Raw genomic sequence first — 18730 nt, forward strand, 5'->3', positions numbered from 1 at the left:
CTCCTTCCTCTTTATTCTCCCGCTGTCGAGGCAGTCGAACCGTCTGCATTCGGGGCGATCAAAGCTCCCACAGCCGGCGGTTGAAGCTCCCGCAGCCGGCAATCAAAGCTCCCGCGTCGGGGCGATCGAAGCTCCTGCGGCTTGGAGCTCCCGAAGTCGGTCTCTAACCAGAGACCGCGAGCTCCACAATGTTAAAGTCCGCAGTCTCCCGGTTGGAGCTCCTAGGTCGATCCCTGGCAAAGGGATGGCAAGCTCCACGATAGGAAGTCCCGCGGTGGAGCTCCCGAAGTCGGTCTCCAGCAGAGGCCACCAGCCCCACAATGTTAAGCCACAGTGCGAAGTGAGATACGATATGGAAATAAATCGTATCTCCATCGAGGTAAGAGATTTTAAAAAATTCCCCCAACCCCCACCCCCTACATAAGACAAGCTAAAGAATACTAAAACATACATTTAACACATACTAAAAAAAAACAACAAAGAAGGAAGGGACCAGACAGATTGATGCAGAGGCACCCAGTCGCTATTATAGTGTGATAACTGCTCTTGTTTCATCTGGTACCAGAGGTGGGAACAGTAGTGAGATTCTGGGCAGTTTCTAAGAGTGGAGTGGTCACATAATATTAAATGGGATAGCCACAACATTGATTGTTTTGACTTCCATCATTGTGTTGATGATGAGAATGAGAGGAGAAGAACCAACCATTAACATGGGAACGTTGGAGTTGTGAATAGAAAACCATCACATCTGCCCAGAATACTCTCTTGTGCAGTTTTTTAAACCACTGGAATGCGAAAATATATATGTAATTGTATATGTTGTATATATTATAAATTGTAAATATATAACACTTTTCATGTTGTAGTATCCAGATTTCACAAATGTATCGATTAAATGGGGACGACAGATGGCACAATGGGCTAAGTGTTCGGCTGGCAACCGGAAGGTAGCCGGTTCGAATCCCGCTTGGAGTGCATACTGTCGTTGTGTCCTTGGGCAAGACACTTCACCCACCTTTGCCTGTGTGTGAATGTGTGTGAGTGATTGGTGGTGGTCGGAGGGGCCGTAGGCGCAGATTGGCAGCCACGCTTCCGTCAGTCTGCCCCAGGGCAGCTGTGGCCACAGAAGTAGCTTACCACCACCGAGTGTGACTGAGGAGTGAATGAATAATGCGATGTAAAGCGCCTTGAGTATTAGAAAGGCGCTATATAAATCCCATCCATTATTATTATTATTATTAAATGTGCTCTGGTTAAATTATATGTTATCTCATTTGCAATGAACGGCTAAAGTACAGGCTGTGACTCATACTATATATTGGAGGATTGGTTACTATTCCCAGTTGTGATTCTCATTAATAGTAGCTTTTTAAAAAATAAATGTAGAAAGTGTAGCATTGGGGAATCTGCTAGGAGTATGAATGGTGAGAGAAACATTGTTGGTGTTCCAGGAGTAGGGCTCACCAAGGTCACATCCCCAAACCTTTCATGAAGTAGCTTTAAGCCCCTGACCCACTTAGGAAACCTGAACAGAAACCTCTGGAGACCTTGCGCCCCACCCAGGGTTTCCGTGAGGTTCCCGGAGGTTTTGGTCACTCTCCCTAATGGTCTAAAGTGGTTTCCGTGCAGTCGAGGCTTCTTCTATGTTCCTGCAATTATTTCAACAAATTCAAAACCGGCCTCGACTAAAAATAGGTTGCCGTTTGGTCAAAGCCAGTGGAGTGGGGTCACTATTTACTTACAGGCAGTCGAAGGCAATCTCCTCCGCTGACCGGCCATTTTGAATGGATCATTGGAGTTTTTTACAAAGATCCTGTAGGATCTTTGGTTATCAGGACCTAGAAGATCTGCCGGAAGGTAAAATGCCCACTAACTTTATTAAACTTCTTAAAACTGTCCCCACTCCTTCTCTTCCCCTTCTCTTCCCCTTCTCTTCCCCTTCTCTTCCCCTTCTCTTCCCCTTCTCTTCCCCTTCTCTTCCCCTTCTCTTCCCCTTCTCTTCCCCTTCTCCCCTTCTCTCCCCTTCTTTCCTCTTCTCTCCCTCCCTCCCGCACTCTCTAAAGGACTTACCGTGCTCTGTGGCAGCCGTTTACCTTCCTCTTCATCGCGCAGACATAGAAACATAGAAACATAGAAATTAGGTGCAGGAGTAGGCCATTCGGCCCTTCGAGCCTGCACCGCCATTCAATATGATCATGGCTGATCATCCAACTCAGTATCCCGTACCTGCCTTCTCTCCATACCCTCTGATCCCCTTAGCCACAAGGGCCACATCTAACTCCCTCTTAAATATAGCCAATGAACTGGCCTCGACTACCCTCTGTGGCAGGGAGTTCCAGAGATTCACCACTCTCTGTGTGAAAAAAGTTCTTCTCATCTCGGTTTTAAAGGATTTCCCCCTTATCCTTAAGCTGTGACCCCTTGTCCTGGACTTCCCCAACATCGGGAGCAATCTTCCTGCATCTAGCCTGTCCAACCTCTTAAGAATTTTATAAGTTTCTATAAGATCCCCTCTCAATCTCCTAAATTCTAGAGAGTATAAACCAAGTCTATCCAGTCTTTCTTCATAAGACAGTCCTGACATCCCAGGAATCAGTCTGGTGAACCTTCTCTGCACTCCCTCTATGGCAATAATGTCCTTCCTCAGATTTGGAGACCAAAACTGTACGCAATACTCCAGGTGTGGTCTCACCAAGACCCTGTACAACTGCAGTAGAACCTCCCTGCTCCTATACTCAAATCCTTTTGCTATGAAAGCTAACATACCATTCGCTTTCTTCACTGCCTGCTGCACCTGCATGCCCACTTTCAATGACTGGTGTACCATGACACCCAGGTCTCGCTGCATCTCCCCTTTTCCTAGTCGGCCACCATTTAGATAATAGTCTGCTTTCCTGTTTTTGCCACCAAAATGGATAACCTCACATTTATCCACATTATACTGCATCTGCCAAACATTTGCCCACTCACCCAGCCTATCCAAGTCACCTTGCAGTCTCCTAGCATCCTCCTCACAGCTAACACTGCCCCCCAGCTTAGTGTCATCCGCAAACTTGGAGATATTGCCTTCAATTCCCTCATCCAGATCATTAATATATATTGTAAATAGCTGGGTCCCAGCACTGAGCCTTGCGGTACCCCACTAGTCACTGCCTGCCATTGTGAAAAGGACCCGTTTACTCCTACTCTTTGCTTCCTGTTTGCCAGCCAGTTCTCTATCCACATCAATACTGAACCCCCAATGCCGTGTGCTTTAAGTTTGTAAACTAATCTCTTATGTGGGACCTTGTCGAAAGCCTTCTGGAAGTCCAGATACACCACATCCACTGGTTCTCCCCTATCCACGCTACTAGTTACATCCTCGAAAAATTCAATAAGATTCGTCAGACATGATTTACCTTTTGTAAATCCATGCTGACTTTGTCCAATGATTTCACCACTTTCCAAATGTGCTGCTATCCCATCTTTAATAACTGACTCTAGCAGTTTCCCCACTACCAATGTTAGACTAACTGGTCTGTAATTCCCCGTTTTCTCTCTCCCTCCCTTCTTAAAAAGTGGGGTTACGTTTGCTACCCGCCAATCCTCAGGAACTACTCCAGAATCTAAAGAGTTTTGAAAGATTATTACTAATGCATCCACTATTTCTGGAGCTACTTCCTTAAGTACTCTGTGATGCAGCCTATCTGGCCCTGGGGATTTATCGGCCTTTAATCCATTTAATTTACCCAACACCACTTCCCGGCTAACCTGGATTTCACTCAATTCCTCCAACTCCTTTGACCCGCGGTCCCCTGCTATTTCCGGCAGATTATTTATGTCTTCCTTAGTGAAGACGGAACCAAAGTAGTTATTCAATTGGTCCGCCATATCCTTGTTTCCCATGATCAACTCACCCGTTTTGACTGCAAGGGACCTACATTTGTTTTAACTAATCTCTTTCTTTTCACATATCTATAAAAACTTTTGCAGTCAGTTTTTATGTTCCCTGCCAGTTTTCTTTCATAATCTATTTTTCCTTTCCTAATTAAGCCCTTTGTCCTCCTCTGCTGGTCTCTGAATTTCTCCCAGTCCTCCGGTATGCTGCTTTTTCTGGCTAATTTGTACGCATCATCCTTCGCTTTGATACTATCCCTGATTTCCCTTGTTATCCACGGATGCACTACCTTCCCTGATTTATTCTTTTGCCAAACTGGGATGAACAATTTTTGTAGTTCATCCATGCAGTCTTTAAATGTCTTCCATTGCATATCCACCGTCAACCCTTTTAGAATTAATTGCCAGTCAATCTTGGCCAATTCACGTCTCACACCCTCAAAGTTACCTTTCTTTAAGTTCAGAACCATTGTTTCTGAATTAACAATGTCACTCTCCATCCTAATGAAGAACTCAACCATATTATGGTCACTCTTGCCCAAGGGGGCACGTACAACAAGACTGCTAACTAACCCTTCCTCATTACTCAATACCCAGTCTAAAATAGCCTGCTCTCTCGTTGGTTCCTCTACATGTTGATTTAGATAACTATCCCGCATACATTCCAAAAAATCCTCTTCCTCAGCACCCCTGCCAATTTGATTCACCCAATCTATATGTAGATTGAAGTCACCCATTATAACGGTTTTGCCTTTGTCGCACGCATTTCTAATTTCCTGTTTGATACCATCTCCAACTTCACTACTACTGTTAGGTGGCCTGTACACAACACCCACCAGCGTTTTCTGCCCCTTAGTGTTTCGCAGCTCTACCCATACCGATTCCACATCCTCCAAACTAATGTCCTTCCTTTCCATTGCGTTAATCTCCTCTCTAACCAGCAACGCTACCCCACCTCCTTTTCCTTTCTCTCTATCCCTCCTGAATATTGAATATCCCTGGATGTTCAGCTCCCAGCCTTGGTCACCCTGGAGCCATGTCTCCGTGATCCCAACTATATCATAGTCATTAATAGCTATCTGCACATTCAACTCATCCACCTTATTACGAATGCTCCTTGCATTGAGACACAAAGCCTTCAGGCTTGTTTTTACAATTTTGTTGAAAAGTGGCCCTTTTTGATTTTTGCCCTGGATTTTCCGGCCTGCCACTTTTACTTTTCACCTTGCTACCTATTGCTTCTACCCTCATTTTACACCCCTCTGTCTCTACGCTCACACATTTAAGAAACCCTTTCCCTTTAACTCCATCCTCCACTAGCCCATTCGACACCCCACCCCCCTTATTCAGTTTAAAACCACCCGTGTAGCAGTGGCAAACCTGCCTGCCAGAATGCTGGTCCCACACCTGTTAAGATGCAATCCGTCCCTTTTGTACAGTTCCCCCTTACCCCAAAACAGATCCCAGTGATCTAAGAATCTAAATCCCTGCCCCGTGCACCAGTTCCTCAGCCACACGTTCAGGTCCCGTATCTCCCTGTTCCTGCTCTCGCCAGCACGAGGAACTGGAAGCAAACCGGAGATAACAACCCTGGAGGTCCTGATTTTCAGCATTTTCCCGAGCTCTCTAAAGTCACGCTGCAGAATATTCATCCCCTTCTTTCCGACATCGTTTGTGCCGACATGCACTACCACTTCCGGATGTTCACCTTCGCCCTTGAGGATTTTCTGCACTCTGTCCGTGCCATCCTGGATCCTGGCACCAGGAAGGCAGCACACCATCCTCGCATCCCGTCTGTTGCCGCAGAAACCCCTGTCCGTACCTCTCACAATGGAGTCTCCTACTACAATGGCGTTGCCTGCCTTAGGCCTTTTTGGTTTTGGCTCAACAGCCCTATTCGCATCACAAGCCAGTCCGCCGCCCAGTGTAAACACCTCTTCTGTCCCGACAGCTTCTAAGTGGGTGAACCTGTTCACAAGAGGTACAACACCCGGGGACGTTGGCATTCCATGCTTCCCTCCCGTTCTCACTGTCTCCCACCTTCTCTCTTCCAGTACCTTAGGTGTAACAATCGTACTATAGGACTTGTCGAGGAACGACTCTCGGACGAACCGGAGGTCATCCACTTGCTTCTCCAGTTCCCCAACACGGCCCTTCAGGAGCTCTACCTGGATGCACTTTTCGCATTTGTAGCAGCCAGATGCACCAGCCGTGTCCTTGACCTCCCACATACTGCAAGCATCACACTGAATCAGCTTGCCTGACATCTCCTTCTTTCGTCTCTCCCTCTGCAGTGTTTTGCGTAGTCTCCTCTCCTCAGCCTCCTCTCCAAAGACTCTCGAGCCAAAGACTCACACTTTACTCACAGGGCACTTCCCTCGCAAGGCCGCTCACTCACTGCCGCTCGCTAAGAGCAGTCTTGCTTAAATTGACTGATAAATTGCCTGATTTACCAATTTACAAACCAAATTCCTCAGTTTTCAACTGTTTTCCCAGCACTGACTCACTTCTCTCCTCCCACTTGGGCTAGAGCCAATCAATCGTATCTCTTGCTAATCTCCTCCTGCTGCTGCTGCTGTTGTTGCTCCCAAAGCTACAGCAGTTCTGAGTCAAGTCTGCCTGTCCTTGACCTGTACTTAAACTGTTTTCACTTCTCTCCTCCCACTTGGGCTAGAGCCAATCAGTCGTATCTCTTGCTAACCTCCTCCTGCTGCTGCTGTTGTTGTTGCTGCTCCCAAAGCTACAGCAGTTCTGAGTGAGCGTGACAGCGCTCCTCCGCTGTCCCTGGCCCCCACCTTCGCGATGTGTGAGTGTGTGCGGTCGGTAGCAAAGATCCTATAGGATATTTGGTCAGTAGATGCAGCTCACGCTTCGGTCGAGGCTTTCCAGGCGAGTGACCAAAACCTCTGGCGACTCACGGAAACCTTGGGTGGGGCGCAAGGTCACTAGAGGTTTCCGTTCAGGTTTCCTAAGTGGGACAGGGGCATTATTAGTGTGAGAACCTTGAGGGAGGGAAAGATATTATGGAAATTATTGCCAATGATTTTTGAAAGTTTGCATTTGAACTAATGATTTCATGTCCTTTGGGGCTGTGTTAAAGAAATATCTTTCGAGGTGTTTTAACTGCATTTTTTTGCTGTTGACACAGATTATGACAGAGGGTGATGTCCTTGAGTCTCTGTCAGCAGACTTTGCCCAGAACCCTCCAGCAACAATTTCAATTCCAAAATGTTCTGCTGCAATTCCCCAATTTGCAGAGCCACCCTCTCCAAAGCAGCAGGTATGACTCCTATCTTAATGTTGGCGACTGAAGGTATAAGCCTCACCTATGTCACACAGCTTGTTGGCCCTACAGTGCCCTCCATAATGTTTGGGACAAAGACCCATAAGTTATTTATTTGCCTCTCTACTCCACAATTTGAAATTTGAAGTAGAAAAAAATCACGTGGTTAAAGTGCACATGTTGTAGTATCCAGATTTCACAAATGTGTCGATTAAATGTGCTCTGGTTAAATTATATGTTATCTCATTTGCAATGAACAGCTAAAGTGCAGGCTGTGACTCATACTATATATTGGAGGATTGGTTACCATTTCCAGTTGTGATTCTCATTAATAGTAGCTTTTAATAAAATAAATGTCGAAAGTGTAGCATTGGGGAATCTGCTAGGAGTATGAATGGTGAGAGAAACATTGTTGGTGTTCCAGGAGTAGGGCTCACCAAGGTCACATCCCCAAACCTTTCATGAAGTAGCTTTAAGCCCCTGACCCACTTAGGAAACCTGAACGGAAACCTCTGGAGACCTTGCGCCCCACCCAGGGTTTCCATGAGGTTCCCGGAGGTTTTGGTCACTCTCCCTAATGGTCTAAAGTGGTTTCCGTGCAGTCGAGGCTTCTTCTATGTTCCTGCGATTATTTCAACAAATTCAAAACCGGCCTCGACTAAAAATAGGTTGCCGTTTGGTCAAAGCCAGTGGAGTGGGGTTGCTATTTACTTACAGGCAGTCGAAGGCAATCTCCTTCGCTGACCGGCCATTTTGAATGGCTCATTGGAGTTTTTTACAAAGATCCTGTAGGATCTTTGGTTATCAGGACCTAGAAGATCTGCCGGAAGGTAAAATGCCCACTAACTTTATTAAACTTCTTAAAACTGTCCCCACTCCTTCTCTCCCCCCCCTTCTCTCCCCTTCTCTCCCCTTCTCTCCCCTTCTCTTCCCCTTCTCTTCCCCTTCTCCCCTTCTCTCCCCTCTCTTCCCTTCCTTCCCCTTCTCTTCCCCTTCTCTTCCCCTTCTCTTCCCCTTCTCTTCCCCATCTCTTCCCCTTCCTCCCCTTCTCTTCCCCTTCTCTCCCCTTCTCTTCCCCTTCTCTTCCCACTTCTCTTCCCCTTCTCTTCCCCTTCTCTTCCCCCTTCTCTTCCTCTTCCCTTCCTTCCCCTTCTCTTCCCCTTCTCTTCCCTTCTCTTCCCCTTCTCTTCCCCTTCTCTTCCCCTTCTCCTCCCCTTCTCTTCCCCTTCTCCTCCCCTTCTCCTCCCCTTCTCCCCTTCTTTCCTCTTCTCTCCCTCCCTCCCGCGCTCTCTAAAGGACTTACCGTGCTCTGTGGCAGCCGTTTACCTTCCTCTTCATCGCGCAGACAGCGCTCCTCCGCTGTCCCTGGCCCCCACCTTCGCGATGTGTGTGAGTGTGTGTGAGTGTGTGTGTATGTGTGCGGTCGGTAGCAAAGATCCTATAGGATCTTTGGTCAGTAGATGCAGCTCACGCTTCGGTCGAGGCTTTCCAGGCGAGTGACCAAAACCTCTGGCGACTCACGGAAACCTTGGGTGGGGCGCAAGGTCACTAGAGGTTTCCGTTCAGGTTTCCTAAGTGGGACAGGGGCATTATTAGTGTGAGAACCTTGAGGGAGGGAAAGATATTATGGAAATTATTGCCAATGATTTCTGAAAGTTTGCATTTGAACTAATGATTTCATGTCCTTTGGGGCTGTGTTAAAGAAATATCTTTCGAGGTGTTTTAACTGCATTTTTTTGCTGTTGACACAGATTATGACAGAGGGTGATGTCCTTGAGTCTCTGTCAGCAGACTTTGCCCAGAGCCCTCCAGCAACAATTTCAAAATGTTCTGCTGCAATTCCCCAATTTGCAGAGCCACCCTCTCCAAAGCAGCAGGTATGACTCCTATCTTAATGTTGGCGACTGAAGGTATAAGCCTCACCTATGTCACACAGCTTGTTGGCCCTACAGTGCCCTCCATAATGTTTGGGACAAAGACCCATAAGTTATTTATTTGCCTCTCTACTCCACAATCTGAAATTTGAAGTAGAAAAAAATCACGTGGTTAAAGTGCACATTGTCAGATGTTATTAAAGGCCATTTTATACATTTTGGTTTCACCATATAGAATTCACAGCTGTGTTTATACATAGTCCTCCCATTTCAGGGCACCACAATGCTTGGGACACATGGCTTCACAGGTGTTTGTGATTGCTCATGTGTGTTTAAATGCCTCCTTAATGCAGGTAGACTTTCCTCCAGTCTTTCCATCACCTCGGGAAACTTTTATTGCTGTTTATCAACATGAGGACCAAAGTTGTGCAAATGAAAGTCAAAGAAGCCATGATGAGACTGAGAAACAAGAATAAAACTGTTAGAGACATCAGCCAAACGTTAGGCTTACCAAAATCAACTGTTTGGAACATCATTAAGAAGAAAGAGAGCACTGGTGAGCTTACTAATCGCAAAGGGACTGGCAGGCCAAGGAAGACCTTCACAGCTGATGACAGAAGAATTCTCTCTATAATAAAAAATCCCCAAACACCTGTCTGACATCAGAAACACTCTTCAGGAGTCAGGTGTGGATTTGTCAATGACCACTGTCCGCAGAAGACTTCATGGACAGAAATACAGAGGCTACACTGCAAGATGCAAACCACTGGTTAGTCGCAAAAATAGGATGGCCAGGTTACAGTTTGCCAAGAAGTACTTAAAAGAGCAACCACAGTTCTGGAAAAAGGTCTTGAGGACGGATGAGACAAAGATTAACTTATATCAGAGTGAAGGCAAGAGCAAAGTATGGAGGAGAGAAGGAACTGCCCAAGATCCAAAGCATACCACCTCATCTGTGAAACACAGTGGTGGGGGTGTTACGGCCTGGGCATGTATGGCTGCTGAAGGTACTACCTCACTTATCTTCATTGATGATACACCTGCTGATGGTAGTATCATAATGAATTCTGAAGTGTATAGACACATACTATCTGCTCTAGTTCAAACAAATGCCTCAAAACTCATTGGTCGTGGTTCATTCTACAGCAAGACAATGATCCCAAACATAGTGCTAAAACAACAAAGGAGTTTTTCAAAGCTAAAAAATTGTGAATTCCTTAGTGGCCAAGTCATTCACCCGATCTGAACCCAATTGAGCATGCCTTTTATATGCTGAAGAGAAAACTGAAGGGGACTAGCCCCCAAAACAAGCATAAGCTAAAGATGACTGCAATACAGGCCTGGCAGAGCATCACCAGAGAAGACACCCAGCAACTGCTGATGTCCATGAATCGCAGACGTCAAGCAGTCATTGCATGCAAAGGATATGCAACAAAATACTAAACATGTCTACTTTCATTTACATGACATTGCTGTGTCCTAAACATTATGGTGCCCTGAAATGGGGGGACTATGTATAAACACTGCTGTAATTTCTATACGGTGAAACCAAAATGTATAAAAATGGCCTTTATTAAAATCTAACAATGTGCACTTTAACCAGACATGATTTTTTTCTATTACAAATCTCAAAATGTGGAGTACAGAGGCAAATAAATAAATGATGTGTCTTTGTCCCAAACATTATGGAGGGCACTGTATTGGCCTGAATTCACTTTTACTTATCATGGCAAAATATTGCTTCATTTTACCATCATTGGCAGAGAATGTCTTAATTTCCTGCACCTCTGGGTTCACATGAAGTATCCAATCTCGGGTGCTTCCTAGTTCTGACTATAAATTGTCCCATTGCAGTAGCATTTAAAAACATGGGAGTTTCTCCATAATGTTGATGTCATTCTTTTCTTTCTTGTCACTGCATGTCCTAATGCTTCAGTTATCTGTATTGCTTCATCAAGAGTCAAGAGTTTTCTATTGTCATATGTCCCAGATAGAACCATGAAATTCTTACTTGCAGCAGCACAACAGAATATGTAAACATAGTACACTGTAAACAATATAATAAGCGAGAAAAAAAAGTTCAGTGTGTTTACATACACACACACACACACACACACACACACCCACACACCCACACACACACACACACACACACACACACACACACACACACACACACACACACACACACACACACACACACACAGTATATATAATTCGGAGCTTATTTGAGGCTGTTGTTTTTAAAAGCCTAATGGCTGTAGGGAAGAAGCTGTTCCTGAACCTGGACGTTACAGTTTTCAGGCTCCTGTACCTTCTTCCCGATGGCAGTGGTCAGTACTAGATGAGCGGAAAATTGATCAAACTGAATATTGAAGATAATGGCAATGCTTTTCCAGTTTCCATCACAAATGCTAATGCCTAGTTATCGATTCAATTGCTCTCCCTGGCAACGGTCTGAGGCTGAGTAAGATGTTATGCAAATTTGATTCACCTGATCTGTTCTCTAATGAAGATTCATTCTTCCAGGTTTGTATCCTTCCCTAGCTCCAACCCCTGCCTCGTGAAACCCTCATCTATCATTTTGTTGCTCTAAATATCAGCATCACTCTGAGGGGCAGAATTAATCTTCAGCCCTCATTAACATATCCCAAACTACTATTCCATTTAGACAATTACCTCTGTGCTCACTGATCTATATTGACCAGTCCACCATTTCATTATTTTTAACATCTGTTCCTGGTTTTCAGATTTCACCATATTCTCGATTCTCTCCATCCCTATAATCTGCCCAGCCATTGGACCCTCACAGATATTAATGTTCCTCCGTTACTTGTCTCTTATGGAATCTCAGTTTTTATTTCTCCACCATTAGTTGTACCTTCAAACAACCAGCTCACTAACTTAGTAACTTTTAACTGAGCTTAGCTCAGTAACTTGAAATGAAAAAAAAAGAAATGAAATGCCTTTATTTGTCGTTGTAAGCACTGCATACAACGAAATTGTTGTTGCCACTCCATTGGTGCATAGTATACATACATAAAAACACAGGACACAATTTAAAAACAATGTTAAAAACTAGGTATTGAAATTAAAATAAATAATCAGTACTGTACATGGTGATAGTAAAAGTATAAGGTGGGTAGCAGCATGGAAGAGTGCAGCATGAATTATACACAGTGTTTTTTCATGTTGATTGTGAAGATTGCTTTGGGGAAGAAACTGTCTGAGTCTGGAGGTGCGTGTTTTGGCTGACCTGTAACGCCTGCCAGAGGGCACCAGTTCAAAAAGGTGGTGACCGCGGTGTGTCGAGTCTTTGATGATTGATGGTGGCTCTGCTGAGCTAGCGTGAGGTGGCAATATCCTCCAGAGAGGGCAGTGGGCAGCCGGTGATTCTCGCTGCTGTTTTTACCACTCCCTGGAGCGCTCTCTTATCTTCTTATCTCTACTCTACTTCCTTTCTTCTTATCTCTACTCATACTGCAAAGATTGGTCAGAGCAAAAACAAAAGTGCTAATGGAACTCAGCAAGGTCAGGCAGTGTCTGTGGAGGGAAATGGACAGGTGACATCCTGAATCTGGAACATCCTTCAGAATGATGAGTAGAGGGAAGAAAGCTGGAAAAGGGAGGTGGGGTTGGGACAAAGCCTGGCAAATGGTAGATGGACTGTTGGGAAGAAGCTGTTCCTCCCATTCCTTCTCTCCAGAGATGCTGCCTGGCCCGTTACTCCAGCATTTTGTGTCTATAAATGCCAGATGGATACAGGTGAGAGGGGGAGGGGTGGTTGGCAGATGGGTGGAGTAAGTGACAAAGGCGACATGAAAGCCAAATGAGTGTCAGATAAGGAAAGAAGAGGAGGAGTGTAATGTAAAGCCCGAGGACGGGATATGCTTGTAGTTTGTTTGGTGGTTTGTTTGTTTGTCTTTTTGCACAAAGTCCGCGAGCATTGCCACTTTTCATTTTACTGCACATCTCGTATGTGTATGTGACGAATAAACTTGACTTGACTTGATTTGGATAAAAGGGGACAAGAGGGAGGGAAAATAAAGTAGTGTAAAAGGAAACCGTGGGGCTCAGGGATGGGAGTGGGGGGGTCGTGGGTGAGCATTCAGAGAAGGGGAAACGGGACCCAGAATGGTGGGAGATGGGGTAGGGTCAGTCAGTGGGTAGATTACTTGAAATTAGGAATTCCATGTTTATTCCGTTGGGTTGTAAGCTCCCAAAGCTAAATATGAAGTGCTGTTTATCACATTAAAGTCTTATAAATGGTGACTAAAATGCTTTTATCAACCTGGAATTGTTAATACAAACATATGAATTCTGACTAATAATTGTAATGTTCCTTTTTTTATTGTTGAAAAGCCACAGCTACAAGCTTCAAAAGCTGCCCCAGTTTCTTCAACTCAAACTGGCAAGAAGGTAAGTGGAAAAATAGGTTCAAAGATCTGTTTATTGTCCCGTGTACCAGGTAAGGTACAGTGAAACTCGAATTACCATACACCCATACTAAAAAAAAAAGCAACGACACACACAACTACATACAAGTTAACATAAACATCCACCACAGTGGATTCCCTACCTTCCTCACTGTGATGGAAGGCAATAAAATCTTCTTCCCTCTTTATTCTCCCGCGGTTGGGCATTCGAATTATCAGAAGTCGGGGCAATCGAAGCTCCCGCAGCCTGTGATCGAAGCCCTCACTTCGGGGCGATCGAAGCTCCTGTGATGGCAAATCTTCATGGCAACTTTTTCCTCTAATTGTAGAATCAGGCTGAGATACAACAAGGGAACAAGCTCCTTGGTGAACCGAGTCCGCACTGACAATGAACCACCCATTTAGACTAATCTTACATTAAACCCATTTTTATTCTCATTAAACTCCTCCCAAGATTCACTCACCTAAGCGCCAGAGGCAATTTAAAATGTCCAATTAACTTGTCAATCCCCCCATGTTTGGGTGCTGGATTGAACCCAGGGCACCTGGAGGAAATCCCACGTGGTCACAGAACTCATCCATTTCTCAACCTTGGTTTGGTTTCCCTTTGATATCAACGCTGTCCATCTGCAGGCCAGAATTCACATTTAAAATCTTATCAAATACTAGGAGAAATTATTTGGAAACTTTAAGTTGTTAGTCAGCATGAATAAATATTAATTAGAATGTTCTTTCCTTTCTTCCAAAGGCACCAGATAAGGATTCTCTTTCAAAGGCACCTTTGCAAGCTTCAAAAGCTGCCCCAGTCTCTGCAAGTCTACCTGGTCCAAAGGTAAGTCGAAAAGAGGAGTAAAATGTGAAACTGGTGTCAATTGTTCATAACATAGTACAAAAAATAATCAGTACTGTACATGGTGATAGTAAAAGTATAAGGTGGGTAGCAGCATGGAAGAGTGCAGCATGAATTATACTCAGTATTTTTTCATGTTGATTGTGAAGATTGCTTTGGGGAAGAAACTGTCTGAGTCTGGAGGTGCGTGTTTTGGCTGACCTGTAACGCCTGCCAGAGGGCACCAGTTCAAAAAGGTGGACCGGGGTGTGTCGAGTCTTTGATGATTGATGGTGGCTCTGCTGAGCTAGCGTGAGGTGGCAATATCCTCCAGAGAGGGCAGTGGGCAGCCGGTGATTCTCGCTGCTGTTTTTACCACTCCCTGGAGTGCTCTCTTATCTTCTTATCTCTACTCTACTTCCTTTCTTCTTATCTCTACTCGTGCTGCAAAGATTGGTCAGAGCAAAAACAAAAGTGCTAATGGAACTCAGCAAGGTCAGGCAGTGTCTGTGGAGGGAAATGGACAGGTGACATCCTGAATCTGGAACATCCTTCAGAATGATGAGTAGAGGGAAGAAAGTCGGAAAAGAGAGGTTGGTTTGGGACAAAGCCTGGTAAATGGTAGATGGACTGTTGGGAAGAAGCTGTTCCTCCCATTCCTTCTCTCCAGAGATGCTGCCTGGCCCGTTACTCCAGCATTTCATTGTTAGTCAGCATGAATAAATATTAATTAGAATGTTCTTTCCTTTCTTCCAAAGGCACCAGATAAGGATTCTCTTTCAAAGGCACCTTTGCAAGCTTCGAAAGCTGCCCCAGTCTCTGCAAGTCTACCTGGTCCAAAGGTAAGTCGAAAAGAGGAGTAAAATGTGAAACTGGTGTCAATTGTTCATAACATAGTACAAAAAACCTTTGCAGATTATGGATCAGATATCATGGAAGAGCACTTAATAACTCTATTCACTCCTTAGTTACCCCACAATCTCAAATTTATCCGTTAATAGACAATAGGTGCAGGAGTAGGCCATTTGGCCCTTCGAGCCAGCACCGCCATTCAATGTGATCATGGCTGATCATCCCCAATCAGTACCCCGTTCCTGCCTTCTCCCCATATCCCCTGACTCTGCTATTTTTAAGAGCCCTATCTAGCTCTCTCTTGAAAGCATCCAGAGAACCTGCCTCCACCGCCCTCTGAGGCAGAGAATTCCACAGCCTCACAACTCTCTGTGAGAAAACGTGTTTCCTCGTCTCCGTTCTAAATGGCTTACTCCTTATTCATAAACGGTTGCCCCTGGCTCGGGACTCCCCCAACATCGGGAACATGTTTCCTGCCTCTAGCGTGTCCAAACCCTTAACAATTTTATATGTTTCAGTGAGATGCCCTCTCATCCTTCTAAACTCCAGAGTGTACAATCCCAGCTGCTCCATTCTCTCAGTATATGACAGTTCCGCCATCCCGAGAATTAACCTTGTAAACCTATGCTGCACTCCCTCAATAGCAATAATGTCCTTCCTCAAATTAGGGGACCAAAACAGCACACAATACTCCAGGTGTGGTCTCACTAGGGCTCTGTACAACTGCAGAAGGACCTCTATGTTCCTATATTCGATTCCTCTTGTTTTAAAGGCCAACATGCCATTCGCTTTCTTCACTGCCTGCTGTACCTGCATGCTTACTGCCATAGACTGATGTACAAGGAACCCCAGATCCCGTTGTACTTCCCCTTTTCCCAACTTGATGCCATTTAGATAGTAATCTGCCTTCCTGGTGAATCTCAAAGATCTGTTTATTGTCATGTGTACCAGTTACGGTACAGTGAAACTCGAATTACCATACAGCTATACTAAAAAAAACAACGACACACACAACTACAAACAAGTTAACATAAACATCCACCACAGTGGATTCCCCACATTCTTCACTGTGATGGAAGGCAATAAAATCTTCTTCCCTCTTTATTCTCCCACGGTCGGGCATTCAAACTATCAGCAGTCGGGGCGCCGAAGCTCCCGCAGCCGGGGATCGAAGCCCTCACTTCGGAGCAATCGAAGCTCCTGTGACGGGGCGATTGACACTCCTGCGTTGGGCCGGTCGAAGCTCCTGCAGCTTGGAGCTCCCGAAGTAGGTCTCCAACCAGAGACCGCAAGCTCCACTATGTTAAAGTCCGCAGGATCCCGCGGTTGAAGCTCAAGGGTCAATCCCTGACAGGAATCGCAAGCTTCACGATGTTAAGTCCGCAGACTCCCGTGGTTAGAGCTCCCGAAGTCGGTCTCCAGCCGAGGCCGCCAACACCACTATGGTAGGCCGCAGTGTGGACGGAGATACGATACGGAAAAAATTTGCATCTCCATCGAGGTAAGAGTTTAATCTCCAAGTACCAACCCCCACCCCCCACATAAAACAAGCAAAATAACACTAAAACATACATTTAACACATACTAAAAAACAACAAAGAAGGAAGGGACAAGATAGACTGTTGGTGAGGCAGCCATGTTGATGTGGTTGGATCTAAACCCATTCTTCCAGAATACTTGTAGAAATAAGGAACTGCAGATGCTGTGTTTACAAAAAAAAGACACCAGGTGTTGGAGTAACTCAGCGGGTCAGGCAGCATCTCTGGAGAACATGGATGGTGACGTTCCGATTCGGGACCATCTGAAGAAGGGTCCCGATCCGAAATGTCACCCATCCATATTCTCTAGAAATGCTGCCTGACCCACTGAGTTACTCCAACATGTTGTGCCTTTTTTGTAAACCCAGCACTTTCTTCCAGATTACTTCCACCCGTGAAGGCCTTGACCAAAAATTGTATTTTCTTTCACTCTAAAAATTGTCAAACACTTCCAACCTTTGTCCAGGTAGTGCATCCTGATATGTGCAAATTAACTAGTTCACAAAAGCAGGTTTTATATTGACCAGTCAGTGTGGAGGCTACATTCATCATTCTTGCTCTTCATGGACCAGTGTTGAGGGAACCTTCCAGAGAGCAAAAGCTGAGGAATCACATTTTTTTGTGGGTTTTTCACCGTCACTTATTCCACTCTGTCAGGCTATGTTTAAATTTGTTAACAGAAATAAAAATATACATTTTACAAGAAAAGTTGTAACAATCCAAATTGTTGCTTATGTTTTCCACCGACACGTAGGTTGAAGCTTTCCGTGAACTAAAATATATATCTTTTGCTTTGAAAGGACAATGACGCATTTGACCTGCTTGCACAAACTCTTCCATCAGAAGCACCAGACGATTCAGCACCCAAGTACACTGGTCCTCCAGTCAAGGTATAAATCTCATTAGTTTCCAGATCTTTTTTTTTATTCAAATTTTTTTTTTTATTAGAGTAAGTACAATAATATAGTACCGTAGATACCTAGTATATATTGATGTTACATTTCATGTACAGCTTCTTGTTTTTTTATTTTTTTATTTTAACAGTAAAAAGGAGACAGAAAGAGAATAGAAAAGAAATAGAGAGGTGTGTGATACTGGAAAGTGAGAAAAAGGAAAGGAGATAAGAAAAAAAATAGAGAGAAAAGAAGAAGCGGTAGAAAGCAGAAGAATAAAGGAGAGATAGCTATTTATTATTCTTGACCACCATTCACCCAATCCTGAAACAGATCATTTCTACGTTTGTGTTGCACCATATGCTTGTAATCTGCTGTCTTTGAAAATGATTCTTGTCATTGCATCATACAACGTGCTGTTTTTTTTGATGAAAAGTGAAAATCCATCCACTCATGTCTTTGATAACATAGCCTTTCCCAAGCCGATCAGCAATAACGTTTCAATAAAGGGCACATTTTTATTATGAGAATGTGCACCAAAGTGTCAGCAAACAATGTTTAATATTGATTCATTGAATGAAATATTAGGATTAGGACCAAATATCTGGTGAGACATTTTAAGCGAAGGGTGTCACATGGGATGTCAGGGCTTTAATATGAAGAAAGACTGGATAGACTCGGCTTGTACTCGCTAGAATTTAGGAGATTGAGGGGGGATCTTATAGAAACTTACAAAATTCTTAAGGGGTTGGACAGGCTAGATGCAGGAAGATTGTTCCCGATGTTGGGGAAGTCCAGGACAAGGGGGTCACAGCTTAAGGATAAGGGGGAAATCCTTTAAGACCGAGATGAGGAAAACATTTTTCATAAAGAGAGTGGTGAATCTGTGGAACTCTCTGCCACAGAAATTAGTTGAGGCCAGTTCATTGGATATATTTAAGAGGGAGTTAGATGTGGCCCTTGTGACTAAAGGGATCAGGGAGTATGGAGAGAAGGCAGGGATGGGATACTGAGTTGGATGATCAGCCATGATCATATAGAATGGCGGTGCAAGCTCGAAGGGCCGAATGGCCTACTCCTGCACCTATTTTCTATGTATCTATGTATCTATGAAGACACATGAACGTAAACAAAAGTTCAAATTTGACT

The 18730-nt window shown here is 44.5% G+C and overlaps 1 protein-coding gene across 39 annotated transcripts in view; it reads left to right on the forward strand.

Annotated features, from left to right (window-relative positions):
• cast (calpastatin) overlaps positions 1-18730 on the forward strand; it is a 174194-nt gene that overhangs the window by 93620 nt on the left and 61844 nt on the right. For 26 of the 39 annotated variants that reach the window (XM_033017345.1, XM_033017344.1, XM_033017346.1 and 23 more), the window contains 5 exons: positions 7025-7156; positions 13396-13452; positions 14218-14301; positions 15057-15140; positions 17489-17578. The exons of 1 other annotated variant lie outside the window; for it this stretch is intronic. In XM_033017345.1, coding sequence (XP_032873236.1) covers positions 7025-7156; positions 13396-13452; positions 14218-14301; positions 15057-15140; positions 17489-17578 — 447 coding nt within the window. Of the gene's footprint in view, positions 1-7024; positions 7157-8910; positions 9037-13395; positions 13453-14217; positions 14302-15056; positions 15141-17488; positions 17579-18730 lie in introns of all 39 variants that reach the window. 12 more of the 39 variants (XM_033017307.1, XM_033017317.1, XM_033017326.1 and 9 more) reach the window with 8 other exon arrangements.

The sequence above is a fragment of the Amblyraja radiata genome, chromosome 3, assembly GCF_010909765.2.
Source record: "Amblyraja radiata isolate CabotCenter1 chromosome 3, sAmbRad1.1.pri, whole genome shotgun sequence".
In the NCBI taxonomy this organism is placed as follows: domain Eukaryota; kingdom Metazoa; phylum Chordata; class Chondrichthyes; order Rajiformes; family Rajidae; genus Amblyraja; species Amblyraja radiata.